This window comes from Myxine glutinosa, chromosome 13 (genome assembly GCF_964187855.1).
Source record: "Myxine glutinosa chromosome 13, kmMyxGlut1.1, whole genome shotgun sequence".
In the NCBI taxonomy this organism is placed as follows: Eukaryota; Metazoa; Chordata; class Myxini; order Myxiniformes; family Myxinidae; genus Myxine; species Myxine glutinosa.
The window spans coordinates 48144911-48167188 of NC_136273.1; the positions used below are offsets into that span (position 1 = coordinate 48144911).

The 22278-nt window shown below is 44.3% G+C and overlaps 2 protein-coding genes across 8 annotated transcripts in view; one reads left to right on the forward strand and one right to left on the reverse strand.

Annotated features, from left to right (window-relative positions):
* LOC137438895 (uncharacterized) overlaps nt 1–18234 on the reverse strand; it is a 32649-nt gene extending 14415 nt beyond the window's left edge. For 2 of the 6 annotated variants that reach the window (XR_013621205.1, XM_078767429.1), the window contains exons 1-3: nt 17979–18184; nt 16393–16457; nt 15641–15677 (exon numbers count right to left, since the gene is read on the reverse strand). The gene's annotated coding sequence lies outside the window, so the exon portion shown is untranslated. Of the gene's footprint in view, nt 1–15640; nt 15678–16392; nt 16458–17978 lie in introns of all 6 variants that reach the window. The other 4 variants (XM_078767424.1, XR_013621206.1, XM_078767427.1 and 1 more) reach the window with 4 other exon arrangements.
* Nucleotides 1–22278, forward strand: part of LOC137438892 (LIM and senescent cell antigen-like-containing domain protein 1) — a 45702-nt gene that overhangs the window by 1709 nt on the left and 21715 nt on the right. Inside the window, exons 1-3 of one of the 2 annotated variants that reach the window (XM_068134346.2) lie at nt 18262–18738; nt 20735–20894; nt 21004–21070. In XM_068134346.2, the coding sequence (XP_067990447.1) occupies nt 18566–18738; nt 20735–20894; nt 21004–21070 (400 nt within the window). In that variant the 5' untranslated portion in view covers nt 18262–18565. Of the gene's footprint in view, nt 1–18261; nt 18739–20734; nt 20895–21003; nt 21071–22278 lie in introns of those variants that run through there. The other variant, XM_068134347.2, reaches the window with a different exon arrangement.

Genomic DNA, 22278 nt, shown 5'->3' on the forward strand with positions numbered 1-22278 from the left:
CTTTATATGGCATGTGCCATGTGGCAAACTACAGAAAAGAAGGGATATTCTTGGGGAAAATGCCAGGGGCATAGAAAAGGCCTCTTTATATGGCATGTGCCATGTGGCAAACTACAGAAAAGAAGGGATATTCTTGGGGAAAATGCCAGGGGCAAAGAAAAGACCCCTTTATATGGCATGTGCCATGTGGCAAACTACAGAAAAGAAGGGATATTCTTGGGGAAAATGCCAGGGGCATAGAAAAGGCCTCTTTATATGGCATGTGCCATGTGGCAAACTACAGAAAAGAAGGGATATTCTTGGGAAAAATGCCAGGGGCAAAGATAAGACCCCTTTATATGGCATGTGCCATGTGGCAAACTACAGAAAAGAAGGGATATTCTTGGGAAAAATGCCAGGGGCAAAGAAAAGACCCCTTTATATGGTACGTGCCATGTGGCAAACTACAGAAAAGAAGGGATATTCTTGGGAAAAATGCCAGGGGCATAGAAAAGGCCTCTTTATATGGTATGTGCCATGTGGCAAACTACAGAAAAGAAGGGATATTCTTGGGAAAAATGCCAGGGGCAAAGAAAAGACCCCTTTATATGGTATGTGCCATGTGGCAAACTACAGAAAAGAAGGGATATTCTTGGGAAAAATGCCAGGGGCAAAGAAAAGACCCCTTTATATGGTATGTGCCATGTGGCAAACTACATAAAAGAAGGGATATTCTTGGGGAAAATGCCAGGGGCAAAGAAAATACCCCTTTATATGACATGTGCCATGTGGCAAACTACAGAAAAGAAGGGATATTCTTGGGAAAAATGCCAGGGGCAAAGAAAAGACCCCTTTATATGGTATGTGCCATGTGGCAAACTACAGAAAAGAAGGGATATTCTTGGAGAAAATGCGAGGGGCAAAGAAAAGACCCCTTTATATGGTATGTGCCATGTGGCAAACTACAGAAAAGAAGGCATATTCTTGGGGAAAATGCCAGGGGCATAGAAAAGACCCCTTTATATGGTATGTGCCATGTGGCAAACTACAGAAAAGAAGGGATATTCTTGGGGAAAATGCCAGGGACATGGAAAAGGCCTCTTTATATGGCATGTGCCATGTGGCAAACTATAACAAAGAAGGGATATTCTTGGGGAAAATGCCAGGGGAATGGAAAAGACCTCTTTATATGGCATGTGCCATGTGGCAAACTACAGAAAAGAAGGGATATTCTTGGGGAAAATGCCAGGGGCATGGAAAAGGCCCCTTTATATGGCATGTGCCATGTGGCAAACTACAGAAAAGAAGGGACATTCTTGTGGAAAATGCCAGTGGCATGGAAAAGGCCCCTTTATATGGCATGTGCCATGTGGCAAACTACAGAAAAGAAGGGACATTCTTGTGGAAAATGCCAGTGGCATGGAAAAGGCCCCTTTATATGGCATGTGCCATGTGGCAAACTACAGAAAAGAAGGGACATTCTTGGGGAAAATGCCAGGGACATGGAAAAGACCTCTTTATATGGCATTTGCCATGTGGCAAACTACAGAAAAGAAGGGATATTCTTGGGGAAAATGCCAGGGGCAAAGAAAAGACCCCTTTATATGGTATGTGCCATGTGGCAAACTACAGAAAAGAAGGGATATTCTTGGAGAAAATGCGAGGGGCAAAGAAAAGACCCCTTTATATGGTATGTGCCATGTGGCAAACTACAGAAAAGAAGGCATATTCTTGGGGAAAATGCCAGGGGCATAGAAAAGACCCCTTTATATGGTATGTGCCATGTGGCAAACTACAGAAAAGAAGGGATATTCTTGGGGAAAATGCCAGGGACATGGAAAAGGCCTCTTTATATGGCATGTGCCATGTGGCAAACTATAACAAAGAAGGGATATTCTTGGGGAAAATGCCAGGGGAATGGAAAAGACCTCTTTATATGGCATGTGCCATGTGGCAAACTACAGAAAAGAAGGGATATTCTTGGGGAAAATGCCAGGGGCATGGAAAAGGCCCCTTTATATGGCATGTGCCATGTGGCAAACTACAGAAAAGAAGGGACATTCTTGTGGAAAATGCCAGTGGCATGGAAAAGGCCTCTTTATATGGTATGTGCCATGTGGCAAACTACAGAAAAGAAGGGACATTCTTGTGGAAAATGCCAGTGGCATGGAAAAGGCCCCTTTATATGGCATGTGCCATGTGGCAAACTACAGAAAAGAAGGGACATTCTTGTGGAAAATGCCAGTGGCATGGAAAAGGCCCCTTTATATGGCATGTGCCATGTGGCAAACTACAGAAAAGAAGGGACATTCTTGGGGAAAATGCCAGGGACATGGAAAAGACCTCTTTATATGGCATTTGCCATGTGGCAAACTACAGAAAAGAAGGGATATTCTTGGGGAAAATGCCAGGGGCATAGAAAAGACCCCTTTATATGGTATGTGCCATGTGGTAAACTACAGAAAAGAAGGGATATTCTTGGGGAAAATAGCCAGGGGCATGGAAAAGGCCTCTTTATATGGCATGGACGGCGGCAGGGATTTTCGAAGCTCCACACGGTCTCCACGTTTTTCGAAGTTAAGTCTGTTCACAATTGTATTTTGTCGAAACTGTATTTATCTTTCGGTGTGTGAAGTTATTGTGTGCAACTTTGGTTGTTCTCGGTGTTTATCTTTCATAAATTGATCGTCTGTTTGCCGTGTCGCGAGCAAGGCCTTGCACAGTGTGCACTGTACAACCTTGAGGCTTTGTTTTTCTCTCAGTGGTCCGTCGTTTGTGATCCAATAACTTTCGTTCTCTGTATTCCCAGTCTTTTCACCCATAGCCTACTTCCTTGTGTAAATCTCAACTCAAAAAAAAAAAAAAAAAAAAAAACATTTCCTTCTCTGTTCTCATTCGTTTATTCATTCTTATTCGTTCGTTCGTTATTCGACCACGTGTTTCTCCCCCATTTCCCCAGATAGTTTTCACTCATTAACCTTCAATGTTTACACTTTCCCCTCAAGTTATGTATTCCGTCATATTTTATAACACCTTTTTCTTCTTCTTCTTTAAAAGGCTGCTTTCGACTTGCTCACCAAATCAATTCATCCCAAAAAAAATATCCATCTCCTATAGTGCCTTTGTTCTACATTCCCTAAACTCTCCTGCACTCCATCCTCCATCCAGCGTCCTTAAACGTATTTTTAACTCGAAGGTCACAAGAAACTCATTTTGCAATAAATGTTCGTTTCCCATAAATCGTACACTTTCAAAAATCCAATCTCACCCCTCCCCTCCAAATCTTCCCCATAACCCCTCCCCTCCAAATCTTCCCCATCACCCCTCCCCTCCAAATCTTCCCCATCACCCATCCCTTTCAAATCTCCCCCCTTGCCCCCTCCCTCCTAAACTACTCCCTCACCCCTCCCCGCCAAGACGCCCCCTCGCCCCTCCCCTCCTAGACTCCTGCCTCACCCCTCCCCTCCAAATCTCCCCCATATCCCATCCCTTTCAAATCCCTCCCCTTGTCCCTTCCCTCCCAAACTCCCCCCTCACCCCTCCCCTTCAAATCTCCCCACCCTCATTGCTTCTCAATTTCCCCCCGCTCACTCCCCCTCCTCAAAGCGTCCTCCCCGCTTCTTCCCCCTTCAAACTCTCACCTCCATCTCCCCCAACCTTCTGCCTCGCTCTTCCCCCTCCTCAAATAACACCTCATTGTGGCTCACCCAATCACCATCAAACCTTTTGTCCGCCCCATCCTTCCCTTTCTCCGAGCTATTCTGAAATCTCTGACACACCTTCAACAGCTCTCCCTACCTCTTCCACCGCTTCCACATCTAACCCTACCCCTCCTCCCCCCTGTTCTGTATCTGATGCTCCCCCTTCCTCTTCATTAACGGTATGGACCTCAAACATCCGGGGCCTTCGTTCAAACTTAACTGATCTCTCCATACAGGTTGCTTCTGTCAAACCAGACGTGATCTGCTTAACAGAAACTTTCCTCCTTTATGATGTCTCTGATTCCATAGTATCTCTCCCGGGCTACTCCCTCCTCCGGTATGATAGACCTGAGCCTCGTCCTGGAGGCGGGGTTGCTATCTTTATCAAAAACTCTCTTCCTCACTCGCCCTGCACTGCACTCTCTCCACCTCACCCCCAGGAATACCTCTGGCTACGGCTTCCCCTTCGCTCCCACCTCTTGTTCATATGTGTGTTGTACCGTCCACCAAACAGTGATGACTCCATCTACATCTCGCTGTCTGATGATATGGACCAACTTCTATCTACTCATCCCAACTCTCTCTTCCTCATATGTAGTGATTTCAACTGTCATCATGCCAGTTGGCTGGGTGTGGGTACCTCTCTCACCAGCCATGGCTCCTCAGCAAAGGACTTCTGCGACTCACTGGGACTGACACAATCTGTCAATTTCCCGACCCGGATCTCAGTCAACGGAACATCTTCTCTTCTGGACTTGGTTATGACTAACTTCCCTGAAAATGTCTGCTGCTCTTCTTCTGCTCCGATCGGATCATCTGATCATGTCCTTGTTAAAGTGGACATCTCTCTGACCATCCTCAGGGAGCCTGCTCAGCGTCGACGAGTCTGGCATTTCACTCAGGCCAACTGGCACGGTCTTCAAGCAGCCATCAATCATCTGGACTGGTCTCCCATCTCTACCACCTCTGACATCAACTCATCCTGGGAGAAATTGCTCTCTCTCATGCACAGATTTATCCCATCTCGTCTTCAGTTGTCATACCCTTCCTCCCGTCCATGGTACACGGAATCTTGTGGTGAGGCTGTTGCCCAGAAACAACTTGCCTTCGTCTCCTGGAAAGCAAATCCAACGGAAGGAAATCTCATTTCCTTTCACAAAGCCCGAAACAAGTGTGTGTCCACCCTCAGGAGAGCCAGGAAACAATATCTCTCCGTTCTCAAGACCGAACTCTCTTATCTGTCTCCCTCTTCCAAATCCTGGTGGCGTCTGGTCAAATCCGTTTCTGGTGTTTGTTCCCCCTCCATCCCCTCCCTTACCTCAAACGGCTACACAGCTGACTCCGCACGTGAAAAAGCTGAATGCCTCAACTCTGTGTTTGCCTCTAAATCTTGTGTCCCAAACCCATCCCTCTCTGTACCCACCATACCCAGTCGTACCCTGCTGCTCCTGGACTCCGTGTCCTTTCCTCCTGACAAGGTGGAAAAGTTTCTGTCAACCCTCGACTCTGATTCTGCAACTGGACCCGACGGCATCAGCCCACGGGTCCTAAAATCCTGCTCTGCTGCTCTATCTCACCCTCTCTCTGTTCTCTTCACCCTCTCTTTTGCTCAAGGTCAACTGCCATCTGCTTGGAAATCAGCCAACATCACCGCTTTGCACAAAAAAGGTGCAAAAACAGATCCTAGCAACTACAGACCAATCAGCCTTCTCCCAATTATCAGCAAAGTCATGGAATCCATCATTGCTTCTGATATGAAATCTTTCCTCTTCTCCAATGGCTTGATCTCTGATCATCAATTTGGTTTCAGACCAGGTCACTCTACTCTGGACATGCTGCTTCTGCTGTCTCAACAATGGATGGAGGTCCTCAATGCCAAACAGGAAATTAGAGCTGTCTCCCTCGACATATCACGTGCCTTCGACACGGTCTGGCACCCCGCTCTGCTCACCAAACTCTCCTCCTTTGGTATCCATGGAAATCTCCACGCATGGCTGGCGGACTTCCTCTCTAGTCGTCGTCAACGTGTGGCCCTGAATGGGTTTCTCTCATCTCCTCTTCCTGTTCAGGCTGGAGTTCCCCAAGGCAGTGTTCTGGGCCCCGTGCTTTTTCTGGTCTTCATCAATGATCTCTCTGACTCTCTCGAAAATCCTCTCTATCTCTTTGCTGATGACTCCACTCTCTGCCGCTCCATTCCTCTTCCCTCAGATCGGCAGTCTGCTGCCTCCTCACTCTCTGAAGACCTGGACAAAATCACAGACTGGTCAAACAAGTGGAACATGTCTTTCAATCCTGACAAATCTCACACTCTTACTATGTCTCTCCGAAAAGATCGACTGGACAACCCTCCCATCTACTTTCTCAACAATCCTCTCCAAGAAGTTCTGTCGCTGAAGATTTTGGGTCTCACTATCTGCCATGATCTTTCTTGGGAAAACCACATTTCCAAGCTGGCCTCCAAAGCCAGTCGCCGACTGGGCATCCTCCGTCGTGCGAAGTCCTTCCTCGGCACACCTGAGCTCCTCACCACATTCAAGGCTTTCATCCGCAGCTCAATGGAATACTGTTCTCCCCTATGGGCCGGTGCTCCTGCCTCACACCTAGCTCGGCTTCACGCTGTTGAAACCAAAGCTTTCAGAATTATTGGAATCTCCCGCGATGAAGCTATCTCTGAGGGCCTTTCACTCACTCACCGCAGGCAGGTAGGTGGTCTTTCTGTCTTCTACCGACTCCTCTCCGGCCTTGCACCCCCAGCTCTCTCTGTGCTCTGTCCCCCAAATATTCCTACAGGTCGCACAAGATCTGCCAGCAACCCTCTGATGGTTAAACTGCCGAAATCTCGGCTCTCCGCTCACCTTCACTCTTTCATTCCTCTTTTCTCCCGCCTCTGGAACAAACTCCCTCACTCCCTTCAATCCCACTCCTCCCTCCAGGTCTTTAAAACAGCTGTTCACCACCATCTCTTATCTTCCCCCATCCAAAACCTTGATCTTTTCTACCCCCGCTAATTCACCCCAGATCCACCTTGTTTGAAATTCCAACTTCTTTCCTGGAAGTCCTGGCAGTGTCCATATGTTTTATACCTCTCCCACTGCCCCCTTCCCACGCCCCCCCCCCCCCCCCCCACCCAAAGCCCTCGCCCTCTCTCAGATCTCTCGATGTCTCCATGTCTCTCGGTCCCTGCTCTCAAATGTTGTGTTTGTGTCCTTCCGCCTCTCTCCCCATCTTGTCTACCGCTCCCTATGTTATATGTTTTATGTGTCGGTTTGTCTTTCTGTGTGATTAATGTTCGCTCTTTCACGAGCCTCGATATTGTATACAAAAAAAAAAAAAAAAAAAAAAAAAAAAAAAAACTACAGAAAAGAAGGGATATTCTTGAGGAAAATGCCAGGACATGGAAAAGACCCCTTTATATGGCATGTGCCATGTGGAAAACTACAGAAAAGAAGGGATATTCTTGAGGAAAATGCCAGGACATGGAAAAGACCCCTTTATATGGCATGTGCCATGTGGAAAACTACAGAAAAGAAGGGATATTCTTGGGGAAAATGCCAGGGACATGGAAAAGACCCCTTTATATGGCATGTGCCATGTGGCAAACTTCAGAAAAGAAGGGATTTTCTTAGGGGAAATGCAAGGGGCATAGAAAAGTCCCCTTTATATGGCATGCTCCATGTGGCAAACTACAGAAAAGAAGGGATATTCTTGGGGAAAATGCCAGGGGCATAGAAAAGACCCCTTTATATGGCATGCTCCATGTGGCAAACTACAGAAAAGAAGGGATATTCTTGGGGGAAATGCCAGGGGCATAGAAAAGGCCCCTTTATATGGCATGTGCCATGTGGCAAACTACAGAAAAGAAGGGATATTCTTGGGGGAAATGCCAGGGGCATAGAAAAGGCCCCTTTATATGGCATGTGCCATGTGGCAAACTACAGAAAAGAAGGTATATTCTTGGAGAAAATGCCAGGGGCATAGAAAAGGCCACCTTTTTTCTTTTTTGTATACAACATCGAGGCTCGTGTCAGAGCTTGCATATTAAACACACATGAGCACATAAAACGCAAAAAACATAAACGGACACATAAAACAATGAAGGGAGCAGGAGAGACAAGATGGGGAGAGAGAGGGAAGCACACAAGCACAACAGTAGAGAACAGGGACATCGGGAGATCTGTGGAAGGAGAGGGCTGGGGGCTGGGGGATGAAAGGGGGAGGGAAGGGGTACACGGTATAAAACAAATAATTGACACTACTAGGAATTTCAGGAATGAAGGCGGAGATTGAAAGCGGTGGATTTGGGGTGTATTAACGGGGGTAGAAAAGATCAAGGTTTTGGATGGGGGAAGATAAGAGATGGTGGTGAACAGCTGTTTTAAAGACCTGGAGGGAGGAGAGGGATTGAAGAGAGTGTGGGAGTTTGTTCCAGAGGCGGGAAAAAAGAGGAATAAAAGAGTGAAGGTGAGCATAGAGTGTTGATTTTGGCAGTTTCACCAGAAGAGGGTTGCTGGCAGTTATTGTGCATCCTGCAGAAATATTTTGGGGGATGGAGCACAGATAGAGATGGGGGACCTAGGCCGGAGAGGAGTCGGGAGAAAATAGAAAGACCACCAACCTACCTGCGGTGAGAGAGTGAAAGGTCCTCAGAATCAGCTTCATCGCAGGAGATACCAATGATCCTGAAAGCTTTGGTTTCTGCAGCGTGAAGCCGAGCTAGGTGTGAGGCAGGAGCACCAGCCCCGAACGGAGAGCAATATTCCATTGAGCTGCGGATGAAAGCTTTGTATCTATATATTGCATATTTACGGGACAGGGGCTGAATTGAAAAATGGAAAATCAGAAAAGTAAGCATGTGCAGGGAAGGAAAAGAAAGGAGGTTAAATTACTGGAGTGATGACAAAATGATTCTGGGAGGAGGTATCGTATGGGACAAATGTATAAGGGACAAATGACTGAAGTAAGAACTACTTCAAGAGTCACAAAATAGTTAAAAATCTGAGAATGTGTGAGATATGTTTAAACTCTCTTCCTCTCTCTCTCTCTCTCTCTCTCTCTCTCTCTCTCTCTCTCTCTCTGTCTCTGTCTCTGTCTCTGTCTCTCTCTCTGTCTCTCTCTGTCTCTCTGTCTCTCTGTCTCTCTGTCTCTCTGTCTCTCTCTCTCTCTCTCTCTCACAGACAGAAACTAATTTGATGGTCTGTATATGGAGGATGTGGTGCTGTTGGAATGCAGTATAGAAGAACTTGGAACTTGTGAGGTTGATGGATACAGCAAGAAAGAAGCAAGTAAATAAGATTGCTCGAATGATGGTTAAAGTTAACCGAAAATTGAATACGGTCAAAATGAAAATGATGATTTCAAAACAAAAGCCAGGAGATGTAATGCTTCGTGCCAATGAAGATGTCGAAGTAGTAAGAAAATTAAACGATCTGGAATTTCTGATCAACAACCATTATGATAATAGTGTGGCTAATTGAACGTTTTGACAACCTATGAGGCCTTCATCCACAGCTTGATGAAGTAGTACTCTTCCCTTTAGGCTGGGCTGGTGGAATACGAAGAGAGATCAGAATGGCAATGAAAGCAGTAATTGCGTTATCAATTTGGAAAGAAAGATCAATCGGGAACAGAACAAAGCAGATGTGATTGATAAAAAGCAATGATATTCCCAGTGGCAAAGAAAAGCGGAGAACACTTAGTGGTGAAAGAAAGAGATGGACAAAAGAACAGAAAGCTTTGGGTTGTGGTTCTACCCAAGGCTATTGAGAGTCAAATGGGTCGAAATAAGAACAAATGAATGGATTTTTTACAATATGTAAGGGATTATATGGTATGTGCCATGTGGCAAACTATAGCAACGAAGGGACATTCAAAAATAATCTTGTGTGCATGCTGGACTACCCTTGTGTTCTTAGGAGGAACCAGGCAATGCTCTAGAAAAGTTAATATAAAGGGGCGCCAATTTGATTCATACAGCTGCATGAAGAAGTAAATGTATTTTATTTGCCAGACGTAGGGCGCCCCTTTATATGAACATTTCCAGAGCATTACTCCAGCATGAAGCAGCCACCTTGAGAAGTTTTCCTGGTCTGGGAAAGTGCGCATCAATGTATTGAGTGAGCACCAATTGATGTGACCATTTGAGGCATGTGATGATTACAATGGCTGGTGGGGATCATGGTACGATTGGTAGGACTTGTCTGAAATCCCTCGCCCAATGGATTTGCCTCTAAAAGGCTGTCCGACTGCAGTGACTTCTTGCAAGCATCTTATATGGCATGAAGTGCACGGTTGGGTATCTTGGACATTTCATCAGTGTTGAATAGCATCTGATTATGCAGAATGTCAGCTTCATGCAAAGTGGGTGAAACGTTGCAGGAACCGGTAATGGAAGCTTGAACAAACTTTGTACTGTTTTCTCCCCAGTCAAGAGTGTATCTGCAATTCCAGTCCAGGCTGCACATGCAACCTGATAACCATTGTGTTGGAGGTGTCTCATCAGCATGTTGAAAACGAATGTCTTCCCTGCATCTCCTGGGGCATCGACATAAAAGCATCTGGCTTGTGGTGGGTCTTCTCTGACAATACTGTGTACAGCTTCAAGTACAGAATCCACCAATCGTCGTTGTCCGTTATTCAGTTGATCAAAGTCGGCAGGCTCTTCTTGAGGTACTTCTGCAGTGACAAAGTCTTACTCTGGGGCTGTGTAAGACCAAGTTCAACACAGCTTGTTGAATTTTCTCGTAAAATGGAAGCTATGCCTTGTAGAGCGCTGTTTTCTGTATCCTCCAGTGAATGGTGCCTCAGCAGGTCTTCAATCATAGCCTCGTTCTGATCATTCCACAGTCCCAAGGTGTCTGAAGGTTGACAGTACACGCAGAATTTTGTTTTTGAATACTTAGTCGAGGCTCGTATAAGAGCTAACACATATAACATGATAAAGGGAGCGAGAGACAAGAGGGGGAGAGAGTGAAGCACAACAGCAGTAGGAAACAGGGACATCAGAAGATCTGTGGAAGAGAGAGGGCTGGTGTGGTGTACATGGGATAAACAAGATGGACACTACTAGGACTTTCAGGAAAGAAAACAGGGAATTTGAAGGAGGTAGATAAATGCAGGTAGAAAAGATCAAGGTTTTGGATGGAGGAAGATAAGAGATGGTGGTGAATAGCTGTTTTAAAGACCTGGAGGGAGGAGTGGGATTGAAGAGAGTGAGGGAGTTTGTTCTAGAGGCAGGAAAAAAGAGGAATGAAAGAGTGAAGGTGAGCAGTGAGTCTTGATTTTGGCAGTTTCACCAGAAGAGGGTTGCTGACATCTTGTGCGTCCTGCAGGACTATTTGGGGGACAGAGCACAGATAGAGCAGGGGATGCCAGGCTGGGAAGGAGTCGGTAGAAGACAGAAAGATCACCAACCTGCATGCGGTGAGAGAGTGAAAGGCCCTCTGAATCAGCATCATCGTAATGCTGGGTCGATGCATCCTTTGTGGTTGTAGATGATTTCATGCTACACCAATGGCCAAAACATCCCAGGGTTGCCAGAAATTGTACGAGGTTTGTCCGAAATACTTGAGTGTGGATCGGGCCTACAAAATGTTCGCATTTGTGCTCATAACATTTTGCAGAGAACTGTTATGAAACAACAGAGAGGGCTAGATCTTATGGTTATCCACCCCCACGATTAAGCGGGATAAACAGCCGTCGCTCGAAACTGTTACACCATCTCTACCGAGCTAGCAGCATATGGACGCGGGTGATTTGAGCAGTGAATCAAACACCTATGTTGGCCTGCTGGTTGGGAATCCCACCTCGCTACCACCTCTTCCTTCCCGCCCCTCCACTGGGGCGGGGCATTGACACGACATGACAAAGCATGGGCACAACGGTGGGACACGGCATGGACACAGGACGTACACGGCACAGACATGACAGTGGGACATGGAACGGATACGGCGGTGGGACATGGCACGTACAAGACACAGCACGACCACAGACACAAATGGTGACTCGGGAAAATATGAAATGGGACGATCCTTTTGTAACATACAGGACACCTGGTCAGTCTGCGATGGTGGGACAAAGCATTCTTCACCCATTTGGTCGGCGGTGTCTGAGTGTGCCTGGGCGCTGTCCATGTAGTGTCGTGCCGTATTTCTTCTGGAGTAATATAATTGATTTAGCAACTCTGTCTTATCCAAAATTTCTGATAAACTCTCAATTGAATATAAAAACAAAACCTACCAATCTGTAGTGAACATGCGACCGGCGGTTTCATCTGCACTACAAACACCGCCATCTTCACTCACACCACCTTCATCTGGATTGCTCGCACAGGACTCAAAACGATAAGGCTCCACAATTCACCCGAAAGCGTTTCCATCACTAATTTTGTCTCCAATCGTTTCTTTAAAATCCCACTGATCGGTTCCAACATGCTGAGAACCCTCAGAGTTGTTAATGACGATGGAATCGGTATCGGAATCCGAACTCGAAATACACTGTTCTCTATGTTTAGCTGCCATTTGGATCAAGGTGAGTTCAGAGTGTGATGTCACTGGTGCAATCGAAAATTGACGCTTCAGGGCTTTTTTTAAACACTTTGTGATTGGCCAAAAAAAATTTCCCTTCGAATTAGATCATAATTAATGATTTTCATTGGACAAAAAATGTGTTTGGGTTCCCCTTAAACATCGTATGTGTTCGTAGTATTTTATCTCACTTTGCAGCCTTTCCCGTGCCATTTAAGGAAGTTTTGCTCAACTTGGGTTGGCCTTGAAACTGTATCTTTTTTTCTTCTTCTAATTGTCTGTGCGACAAACGGTCTGTGCTGCGATTGACCTCGCTGTATGTATGAGTATGGTTTTTATATGGAAAGGTCAATCATGTTTATGCTCTTTATGTTTCAAAAGTTGATGAACAGTAATAAGTGTATGCCTTGTGATTCTCTTGATATATTTTATTGTTAATGTTTTAATTTGCTTTGTGCACCAATCTTTCTATTTACTCTTACACCTGAGCCATGCATACAGCTTGCACTCATAAAAGTGATTGTGAGTGTGAAGGACGATCCATAATAGTGTGATCGATGTTAACTGTCATCCTGGTATTTTACAGGCCGGGCGAGGGATCAACGCGTGTGCCGTCCCTCGTGCGGACGTTAAACTGGGGGACCCGTCTGCCGGAATTAGTTGGACATTAAAGATCCCCATGTTGTCCTTTGAAAGGAATAGGCGAGCTATCGTCGGCACCATGAACAGATTACAAATGTTCACCATGTTCCAAAGGAACGAAGTGCAAAAGGGTCAACCCACAGGGGCATCACTCTGACCCTTAGCTGGGCATGTGTAGTAGCAGTAGTAGTAGTAGTGATTAAATGAAGGCCCCCAGTGGAAGTGATATCCTTCTTCATATCTCATTAAAACTCATTGTAGCTCATTAAGGGGAAATTTTTTATCGTTTTTGGGTAGAAGATTGAGCAGTGTATCGATTCCATTAACTGGTGTTCAGATGTGATCACCAGGACCACATGTGAAGGTGCATGCACCATCTTAATGGGGTTAACACCTTCATATCACTCCCATGCCAGGCAGCTGTGTTCAACTTGCTTGATAAGTAAACCTATTTTTTGGTTTTTGTAATTTTTTTGTTGTAATTATTGATCTATTTTTCTACGTATGTGTGAAATCGAGGCTCATGGCAGAGTGAGGCGACAGAGGGGGCAAATGGCGACGCACTAACGGTGGGGAAGCAAGGGGAGAATGAGCGAACAGGGAAAGATGAAGGCGAAGAAACGCCAACAGATCCGAGCAAAGCCTAAAGCACTCGGCCTGAACAAGGACACGCAAACCCAGCACCAAATTTGCTTACACTGTATATTTCGATTTTGGTAATTTCACCATCGTTGCTGCTGAGTCCATTCATGTGATTGCCAACTGTCATTCAAATTGCCAGTTTGGTTGGGAGCTTGGCTGCTGAGCGTTTGGCTTGTTGTTACCATTTTAATGGCTGCCTAGGAATAGTCCCATTCGTTTAGGAGATTGTTGGATCAAAATCCAAATTTTCACACCCGGCTGATGACCCAGCCATTATGATGTTATAATTTTATATCTGATTGTGGATTTGAAAATAACTCGTGTTACACATGTATACAGGAGTCACAAATAAGAAGTTCCTACAACAATAAGGTAAATGGATTAATTAATCATTCAATAGATCCATACAGAAATCATGTGGAAAACAAAAGTTCTAAATTCTATTAGTATTTTCTGTAAAACTTTACATAGTTTACCCATTTATTATTTACACAAAGCATTAAATATAAGGCAAGTGTGTGTGTGTGTGTGTGTGTGTGTGTGTGTGTGTGTGTGTGTGTGTGTGTGTGTGTGTGTGTGTGTGTGTGTGTGTGTGTGTGTGTGTGTGTGTGTTTATAATACTTGTGTGTATAATATGTTTAAAACAAATACTAATCCCATCACCTCCTTTAAGGTTAATGTTATACCATCCTTTCTAAACGAGTTTCCCCATATGATTAATGCTCCTGTGCCCCATATGCTCACACATTGATGAATTTTGACCTGCATGTGAAACACCAGGATGGTAGTTTATTGTTGGGTTCGTATTTGAACCTAGGCGAGACAGCTCAGGTAGGACTGTGCATACCTCTAGAATCTAGAGTCTAGGCTATCTTGCCAGCCTGAGCATAAAATATAGATGAAACGATACAAGATAAAATATCTCTAATTATTTTACGGTATTATATAATGGTCCCGCTCCTTCATACTTGACGGATGTCCTTTAATTTTTCTGGAAGAGGAAGGGGGGGGGGGGGGTGTTTTTGTTGTGAGGAAGGGATTAATGGTGTCACAGTTTGGATACTCCTGTTAGAAGAAGGTTAGAAAATTAGACTAACTCCTGATAGAAAATTGAATTCTACCATATGTGCATGGAAGAAGTTTCGGGAACTGAGTGGCGTGCTGACGAGGAGGGGAGTGTCGTTGAAGCTGAAGGGAAAGGTGTATGCTGCACGTGTGAGGAGTGTTATGATTTATGGGAGCGAGACATGGGTAATGAACGTAGAGCAGCAACGAAGGCTGGAAAGGGTGGAAATGCGAATGGTTCTGTGGATGTGCGGAGTATCGTTGAGAGAGAAGAAGACAAATGATGAATTGCGAAAGATGATGGGAATAGAGCCTGTGATTGATGCTGTGAAGAGGAACAGGTTGAGATGGTTTGGTCATGTGTTGAGGAAGGATGAAAGTGACTGGTTGAGAAGAGTGATGGAAATGAATGTAGAAGGAAGTAGACGACGGGGAAGACCGAGAAAGACTTGGCTAAAGGTGGTGAAAGAAGAAATGTGGGCAAGGGGGTTAACAAGGGGAGATGCAGAAAATAGGGCAAAATGGAGAAGATTGTCATGGGGCCCGCAAGGCTAACCCCCGCTCTAGCAGGGAAAATGGCCTTAAAATGCCTGTTGTTGTTGTTAGAAGAAGGGACTGTCGTTGAATGAATGAATGATCGTTTTAAGGCCATTTCCCCCGCTAGAGCAGGGGTTAGCCTTGCGGGCCCCATGACAATCATGGTTCCCTGTTTGAGGCAATGTTTTTATGGCCGGATGCCCTTCCTGGCGCCAACCCTTAGTCACCTCCTACGATGCGCAGGGATACGGTGTACCTATTCTAAACCGGGGTACACACCGGGATCATTCATCCCAGCAAGCTGGTACTCAATTTGCCGACCTCGGAGGGATGACAGGCTCAGTCAACCCCCCTGGTGTTAATTTAGCGATCGTCCGGGATTCGAACCCAGGATCCTAGGATCCTAAGCCGGCACCCTAACCACTAAGCCAACACCAGGCTTATATGTCGTTATATGAGAGTATTGTATGAGTATACAATGAGCCGACAGGATGGCATTAATGTGTGGCATACTTTCCAGCTTTACTATAAACTTCCATCCTGGTTACTCACGTTTGGTGTTTTGCTTGAAACAGAAAGAGTACACAATCTGTCAGAGAGGACATCAAGCCAGCCATTACGATTTTTAGTATCATGTTACGAAGGCTAAATATCCCATACTTTTCAAAAAGAGTAGCCCCGCCTCCTCCCCCTTCTCCCCCCCCCCCCCTCCCTCTCCGCCGAGAAGGAAAAACTTGAAGATTTATGGAAAAGTATTTATGAAGACCCAAAATAACAACAGAGAGGCGGATTGGATCCAAAAGTTGAAAAAGAAAAAGCAACACCTAAAGGAAAACCCCAGTGACAATTTATAAAGAAAAAAAAGAAAAATAACTAACAAAAATGCCAAACTTTAACAGCCCTGATCCAGAAGGAATTCAAAACTTCTGGCTAAAGCAACTAGATGCCCCACACAATCACTACGTTCTAGCATTCAGCGGGCCATTGAGCTAACTCATTAATGAGCAAGGACACAGATACACACTATCATCCAATCAAATAAATCCAAAGAAACAGGGAAAGTGACATGGATGATTATACTGTACATGGATGATTTAAAGTTATTCACACCAAATGACAAAAAATTTACAGAACAACTGAAATTTGTGCAACAGTACTCTGATGATATTTAAATAAAATTTGGCCTCGATAAGTGTGCCAAGTGCACATTCATACACAGTAGGTCAAAAAAAAAACCGGACAACATAAAAATCTACATAATTACAACAATACAGGAGCTAGACAATGAAGCATCATACAAATACCTCGGAGTAGAAGAGGGCCACCAAATATGTCACAAACAAATGCGCAAAACAATTGCAAAGAATACCTGCAAAGAATAACAAGGCAGATCATGAAAACATACATTTCTCCAAGGAACAAAATTCAACGCATCAACCAACTCGCAGTGTCAGTATTCCATTACAGCTGCGGAATAGTAAACTGGCCACAAACAGAAACCAATAAACTTGATATCCAACCAAGGGAAATCCTCACGATCCACAAAATGTTTCCTAAAAATCAGTACATCCCGAGAATGGACCTGCCTAGACGAGAAGTAGCAGCCTGATGAAACTCAACCAAGTGCACAGAATGACAACTGTAGGATTGTTTGAGTATGTGCAGGCTACCAAATCCAATTTGTATGCAAACACAAAGATGGCGAACCAGAGAGAGTATCCCTAACCCATCTAGTAATGAATTTGCAAACACAGGTGCGGATATAAGACCTCACAAAATAAACAGAAACAGGCCCAACTTTGTTTTTTTTTGTCTTTTTGTCACAAACGAATCAACAAAGGGAAATATCAACAAATATACACTGACAACTAGGAGAGAGATAAAAGAACAAGAAGGTATAAAAAAAAATTGTATAAAAAAGGCTCTTTGGAATGGCTAAGAAGAGGTCAGCTCAACTGGGGGATAAAGAACGAATCATAATAAATGCCCAAGACACTACATAAATGGCTTTAAGAATATGGCAGGACTGAGTCAATTGGACAGGTGTAGGTTATGCAAGGTGGAAACAGAAAGCATGAGTCACCTCCTATCGAGATGTAAAAAAAAAACTCATGTCAGAACAGCTGTACACACAAAGGCACAACAGAATATGTAGAGTAATCCACTGGCACATCTGCAAAAATTTCAATATACCAGTATCAGAAAACTCATGGAAACATGAACCAAAAATAATCACTGAAACAAGAAAATAACGCTCACACACGACCTGATGATCCCAACGAGCATGAACATAGAAAAACAAGCATTGCAACTGGATATAATACTTAGGTACAGAAAAGAAAGGAAGGCATTGCTTATTGAGGTGTTAGTACCCAGCAATTTAGCTTAAACAATGCATAAATCAAAGAAAATGACCAAATACCAAAATCTCAAAAATGAAGTGAAACAATCCTGGAAGCTGAAGAATGCCAGAATTGTACCAGTGATAGTTGGAGCGATGGGAAAGATAAAAAAAACCGTGGAGATTTAAAAATCATCCCAGGGAATATTACTACAAATGAATACACACACACACACACACACACACACACACACACACACACACAAATTGTGGACACTTTGAGACCCGGTAGATTTCCGTTCCTTTTGAATATACCCCTTCACACATATAAACACACCACCAAAGGTGGATACATCGAGACCTGGGAGGGCTCCGTTCCAACTTCTGAAACCCGTATTTGGAGATAACCAACGACACACTTCTCAAATGGGATACAGTATGATTATATGTATATTCAAAGAAGAAAAAGAGAGGCACCTCCAACCAAATACCTTACACTAAATACATTTCCACATTCCATCGATTTTGTACAAACAGGAAAAAACATACTTTATCTTCGGTGACGTTTCATCCATGACTCACAGACATCCTCGGTCCAGAGGAGACAAACTGCGTTCACACTCAGCAAAAGGCAATAGGACTCAAACTCTCGCCCTCATAACTCCACAGTGACCTCACAATGAGGTATTGAGTTATTGTTCGTTAAGATGGGAATGGCTCGAGCGTGATGGCATGCCATTGCCTCAAGCTCATGTACTCTTTTAGTCACGTTGTGTCACACGCATCACATAAAGGTCAACGCTATGTTTAGCCATGAGGACTCCGTCGCCTTGCCTTTCACAAACGTATTTACCGACTGATAGATGACAATAACTGGTCTGTTTTTTCTTTGGACGCCACTCAATTTGTCCTCTCACCATTTGTGTTTGTTTTTTACTTTGCGGTAAACAATTTAATTGTAGTTTATTTTATTTTTATTTATAAAACAGAGCGTTTCAGTGTCGGGAGTTTGAAAGTGTAACGGAAGAGGGGAGGTATCTCGTTGGCACAGTGGAAGCTTTGGTTCGGGGACAGAGTGGGGCACCATTCAAGCTTTTTCAGTTCTGTCCGAGCCAAGCAGGCAAACGGTGCACAGAATGGCTAGGTTGGACAATGGACAGCGTGTTGTCATGCCGGACACAGCAGTGGAAAAGGTTCGGGTCGAACGAGGCGACCTATCCAACAAACTTGCTGAACCTTGTCTCAAACGCCAGGAAGAAGAAAGTGGCTTGCAGGTGTACAAGGAATTTTGTGACTTTTACGCCAAGCTGTAAGTGTGAAAGTTTTTTTGTTTATACAATTTAAATGCAGTTATTTGACGTGAACATTTTAAAGCATAATTTCTTCGTTTTGTGCAGAGCTGCGGTCAACAATTGCATCGATTGGTTGCACATACCATATCAAGTGAAACGTAGGGCCCCTTGACTTGTATTTGCAATCGATTCCAGGTCTAGTTGTGTTATTGATAGTTCAAAGTTTGACTTTTAAATGTATTGATTCTAAATTGCAAGCCACGAACCAACTGGATAGCTTAGTGTGAGGCCCCTGTATGTTAAATATCCCACAGTGTCCTTCGCAAAGAGTAGGCAAGCTATCGTCGGCACCTTTAAAATGATAAATTCATGCCCGAACCAGCAGAGGGCATTGCATCAGCGGCACAGCCACTGACACTACCCCGCAGCCTTGTGCTAAGTACAGACGTAGAATAACTTTGTAGTTATCATAGTGAGAGTTTTGAGTCTTATTGCCTTTTGCTGTGTGTGAACGTCGTCGTCTCTTCTGGACACACACACACACACACACACACACACACACACACACACACACACACACACACACACACACACACACACACACACACACACACACTCAAGTCCGTGGAAGAGCAAGGACACAGAGCAGATCACGACATAACATAAAGGGAACAGCAGGAGAAAGGGGAAACGCCAATAGCAGGGCAGAGAGAGATGGACAAACAAGGGATGCAGATAACAATGAGGGTTAGGGAAGAATGCAAGGGGTGATTATGGATCTTTCCCACGCCAGTTAAACCACCCCCACCCCTCTCAAGTTTAACTGCTGTGGGAAAGATCATGGCCTTGTATGGGGGATGACTTGAGATGGTGGTTCTGGATGCATCATTTATCTGGAAGCGCGTTTGTGCCGCTGATGCGGTGACCCAATTACCAGTGAGCTGATACTCAATTGGCCGACCTCGGAAGAATGACAGGCTGATTCAACCCCCCTGGCGGTAATTCAACGATCGACCGGGATTTGAACTGGAGATTCTGGGATCCCAAGCCGACACCCTAACCGCTAAGTCAACACCAGGCTCGAGATGGTGGTGAACGGCTGCCTTGAAGCCCTGGAGGGAAGATTTGGAAGACCTGACCTGGAAGTTAGAGGTTACCCACACAGAACAGATCTTCACCTCGATCTTGAAGCTGGCTTGGTCATCTGTAAACCGATTATCAGCTGCCAGAAAACCATCGGTTCTTGAATTGACCAGAGGATGAGTTCAACTCTGCTTTTGATTTGCTTTCTTTGCATTTGCCTCTGAAAAGTTAACTTTTCAATAACTTTTTTGCATGATAACTTCTAACAGTTCATTGTGAACAAAGTTTACTTCAAGCATGATCTAAGATTGCAAAGATCACTCTTGGCTCATTTCTAGTACAATTGAAAATGGATAAATTACCATTCGACTGGCTTATCAAACTGGCTTGTCTGAAGCTTATGTACATACGTAATAGTAAAATTATTTTCATGTATGAAATATGAATGCCAGTAAGGCAGGTAACCCACTGCACTGCAACAGTACAGATTGGGAGCATTCGAAACTGTGGAAACTCAAGAACTAGTCATGCTGCTGAAGGTCTCGTGTCTATCTGCGACGATGGACACGTAGAACGGTGGATGAAATCAATGGGACGTTGATTGAGGAATGTCAAGAGCTGTGGGAAAGACTGAGAAGCTGTGATTTTGAGCGATAACCTGACTTTGCTCTGACGAAGGGTCAACGACCGAAACGTCAGCCTCTTGCTTCCCACGGTGGTTAGCAAAGCTCAATGAGCATCCTGGTGATTTCATCCATCATTCCAAGCTGTGATTACACTTGTTTGCATAAAAGAAAGATTGAAAACATGTACACTCGCTTCCACTCCTTTGTGTATACTAAACAAATAGATAGCCCTGGTTCTTCATGTACTTTCAATGATTTGCAGTTATGAGTATGATCACATTGAATGACCAATCCGTATCCTCAGCAACATGGCAACGGCGCTGGTGAATGCAGCGTGCGAGCGCTGCCGCACAAGCTTCGGTCCGACGGAGCGTATTGTGAACAGCAGCGGAGAGCTCTTCCACGAAGGTTGTTTTGTGTGCGCACAATGCTTCCAACAGTTCCCTGATGGCGTCTTTTATGAGGTGAGGAGACCTTTAGTGGGTGGATTACTGTGCTGTCCTATTGCGATATTTACCCTGGTTTTATTTTTAACCTTTCCCTCTTTTGTTTGTCCATCCAACATTCCCTTAGTTCGAAGGCAGAAAGTATTGCGTTTATGACTTCCAGATGCTGTTTGCACCCACCTGTGGCCAATGTGGTATGTCTAGTTAACGCAGCAGTTTATAAGTGATGCACCTGTTTGACCAGTTGCTTGTTCTTACCAGTTGCTTGGTAAAATGCCAACACCTTGCAATGCCATACAGATGTAGTGATTGTGATGACTGTGAGAGGGTTTAATCAAATGGTGAATTTTCTGACAATGGTTCATTCCTCACCCTACAACTCCATTAAATACACTCAAAAACAAGAACAAATGAATAAAGCAAGGAAATACAACATACCTGGTGATGTCCCTGTACCTGCCCACTGTTGTCATTCCCATCCTCCCCCGCCCCCGCCCACCCCCTCTCCAACTCCTCCACACCCAATGGAATTAAGTCTATAAACTGTTATAGGTTGAATTAATATAGTATTGATAGACTACAGTAGTGGTTCTCAACTAGTGGTCTATGGTGACTTTTTCTGGTGGTCCACAGGAACATTGTCACATGGTGTGAGAAATATATTTAAACCAAAATGTTTGTTGTCTACTCTTTTTTATCATGTCTCAAAATGGAGGTGGTCCACAAAAAAAAAATTTTGATTGGCCTTGTGGTCCATGGACTGAAACGAGTTGAGTACTACAGGAATGATGGGCCAAATGGTGTCCTTTGTCCAAGTTCCATTTATATACTTGAATATCGTGTGTGTGTGTGTGTGTGTGTGTGTGTGTGTGTGTGTGTGTGTGTGTGTGTGTGTGTGTGTGTGTACGTGCACGTGCACGCCGTAACCTTTTTTTTACCATTCTAGCTCTTGTCATCAAAATTTCATCAAAGCTTGATTTTGAGAAGATGGAGAAGGCTAAATTAAGAATTTTGTCGAAAGATCGAAAGTCAGCGTCAAATAAAATCGTCCATTTTCATCCAATTGACCTGAAATTTTAAGAATTTGCATATTGGGTCACTGAATTGGTTCATCAATCAAAAGCTGGAAGGCAATTGTTTGTTTTTTTTCGATCAAAAGGTCAAAGTTTAAGGTTACATAAAATCGTCAATTTCCATCCGATTGACTTGACATTTGAGCAGGGTTTGCATATTGGTTCACTGAAGCCTTCTGTGTTTGAGGTAAATAGGTCAAGGCCAAATAAGGTTTTTTTAATTTTTTTGCTGATTTCATCATCTTTAGCATACAGAAGAGGAAGAAGTCTGAATACAAAGCGGAAGCAGACAGGCTTTACATTTTCAGATGCTTTGTAGGTAGTGATTT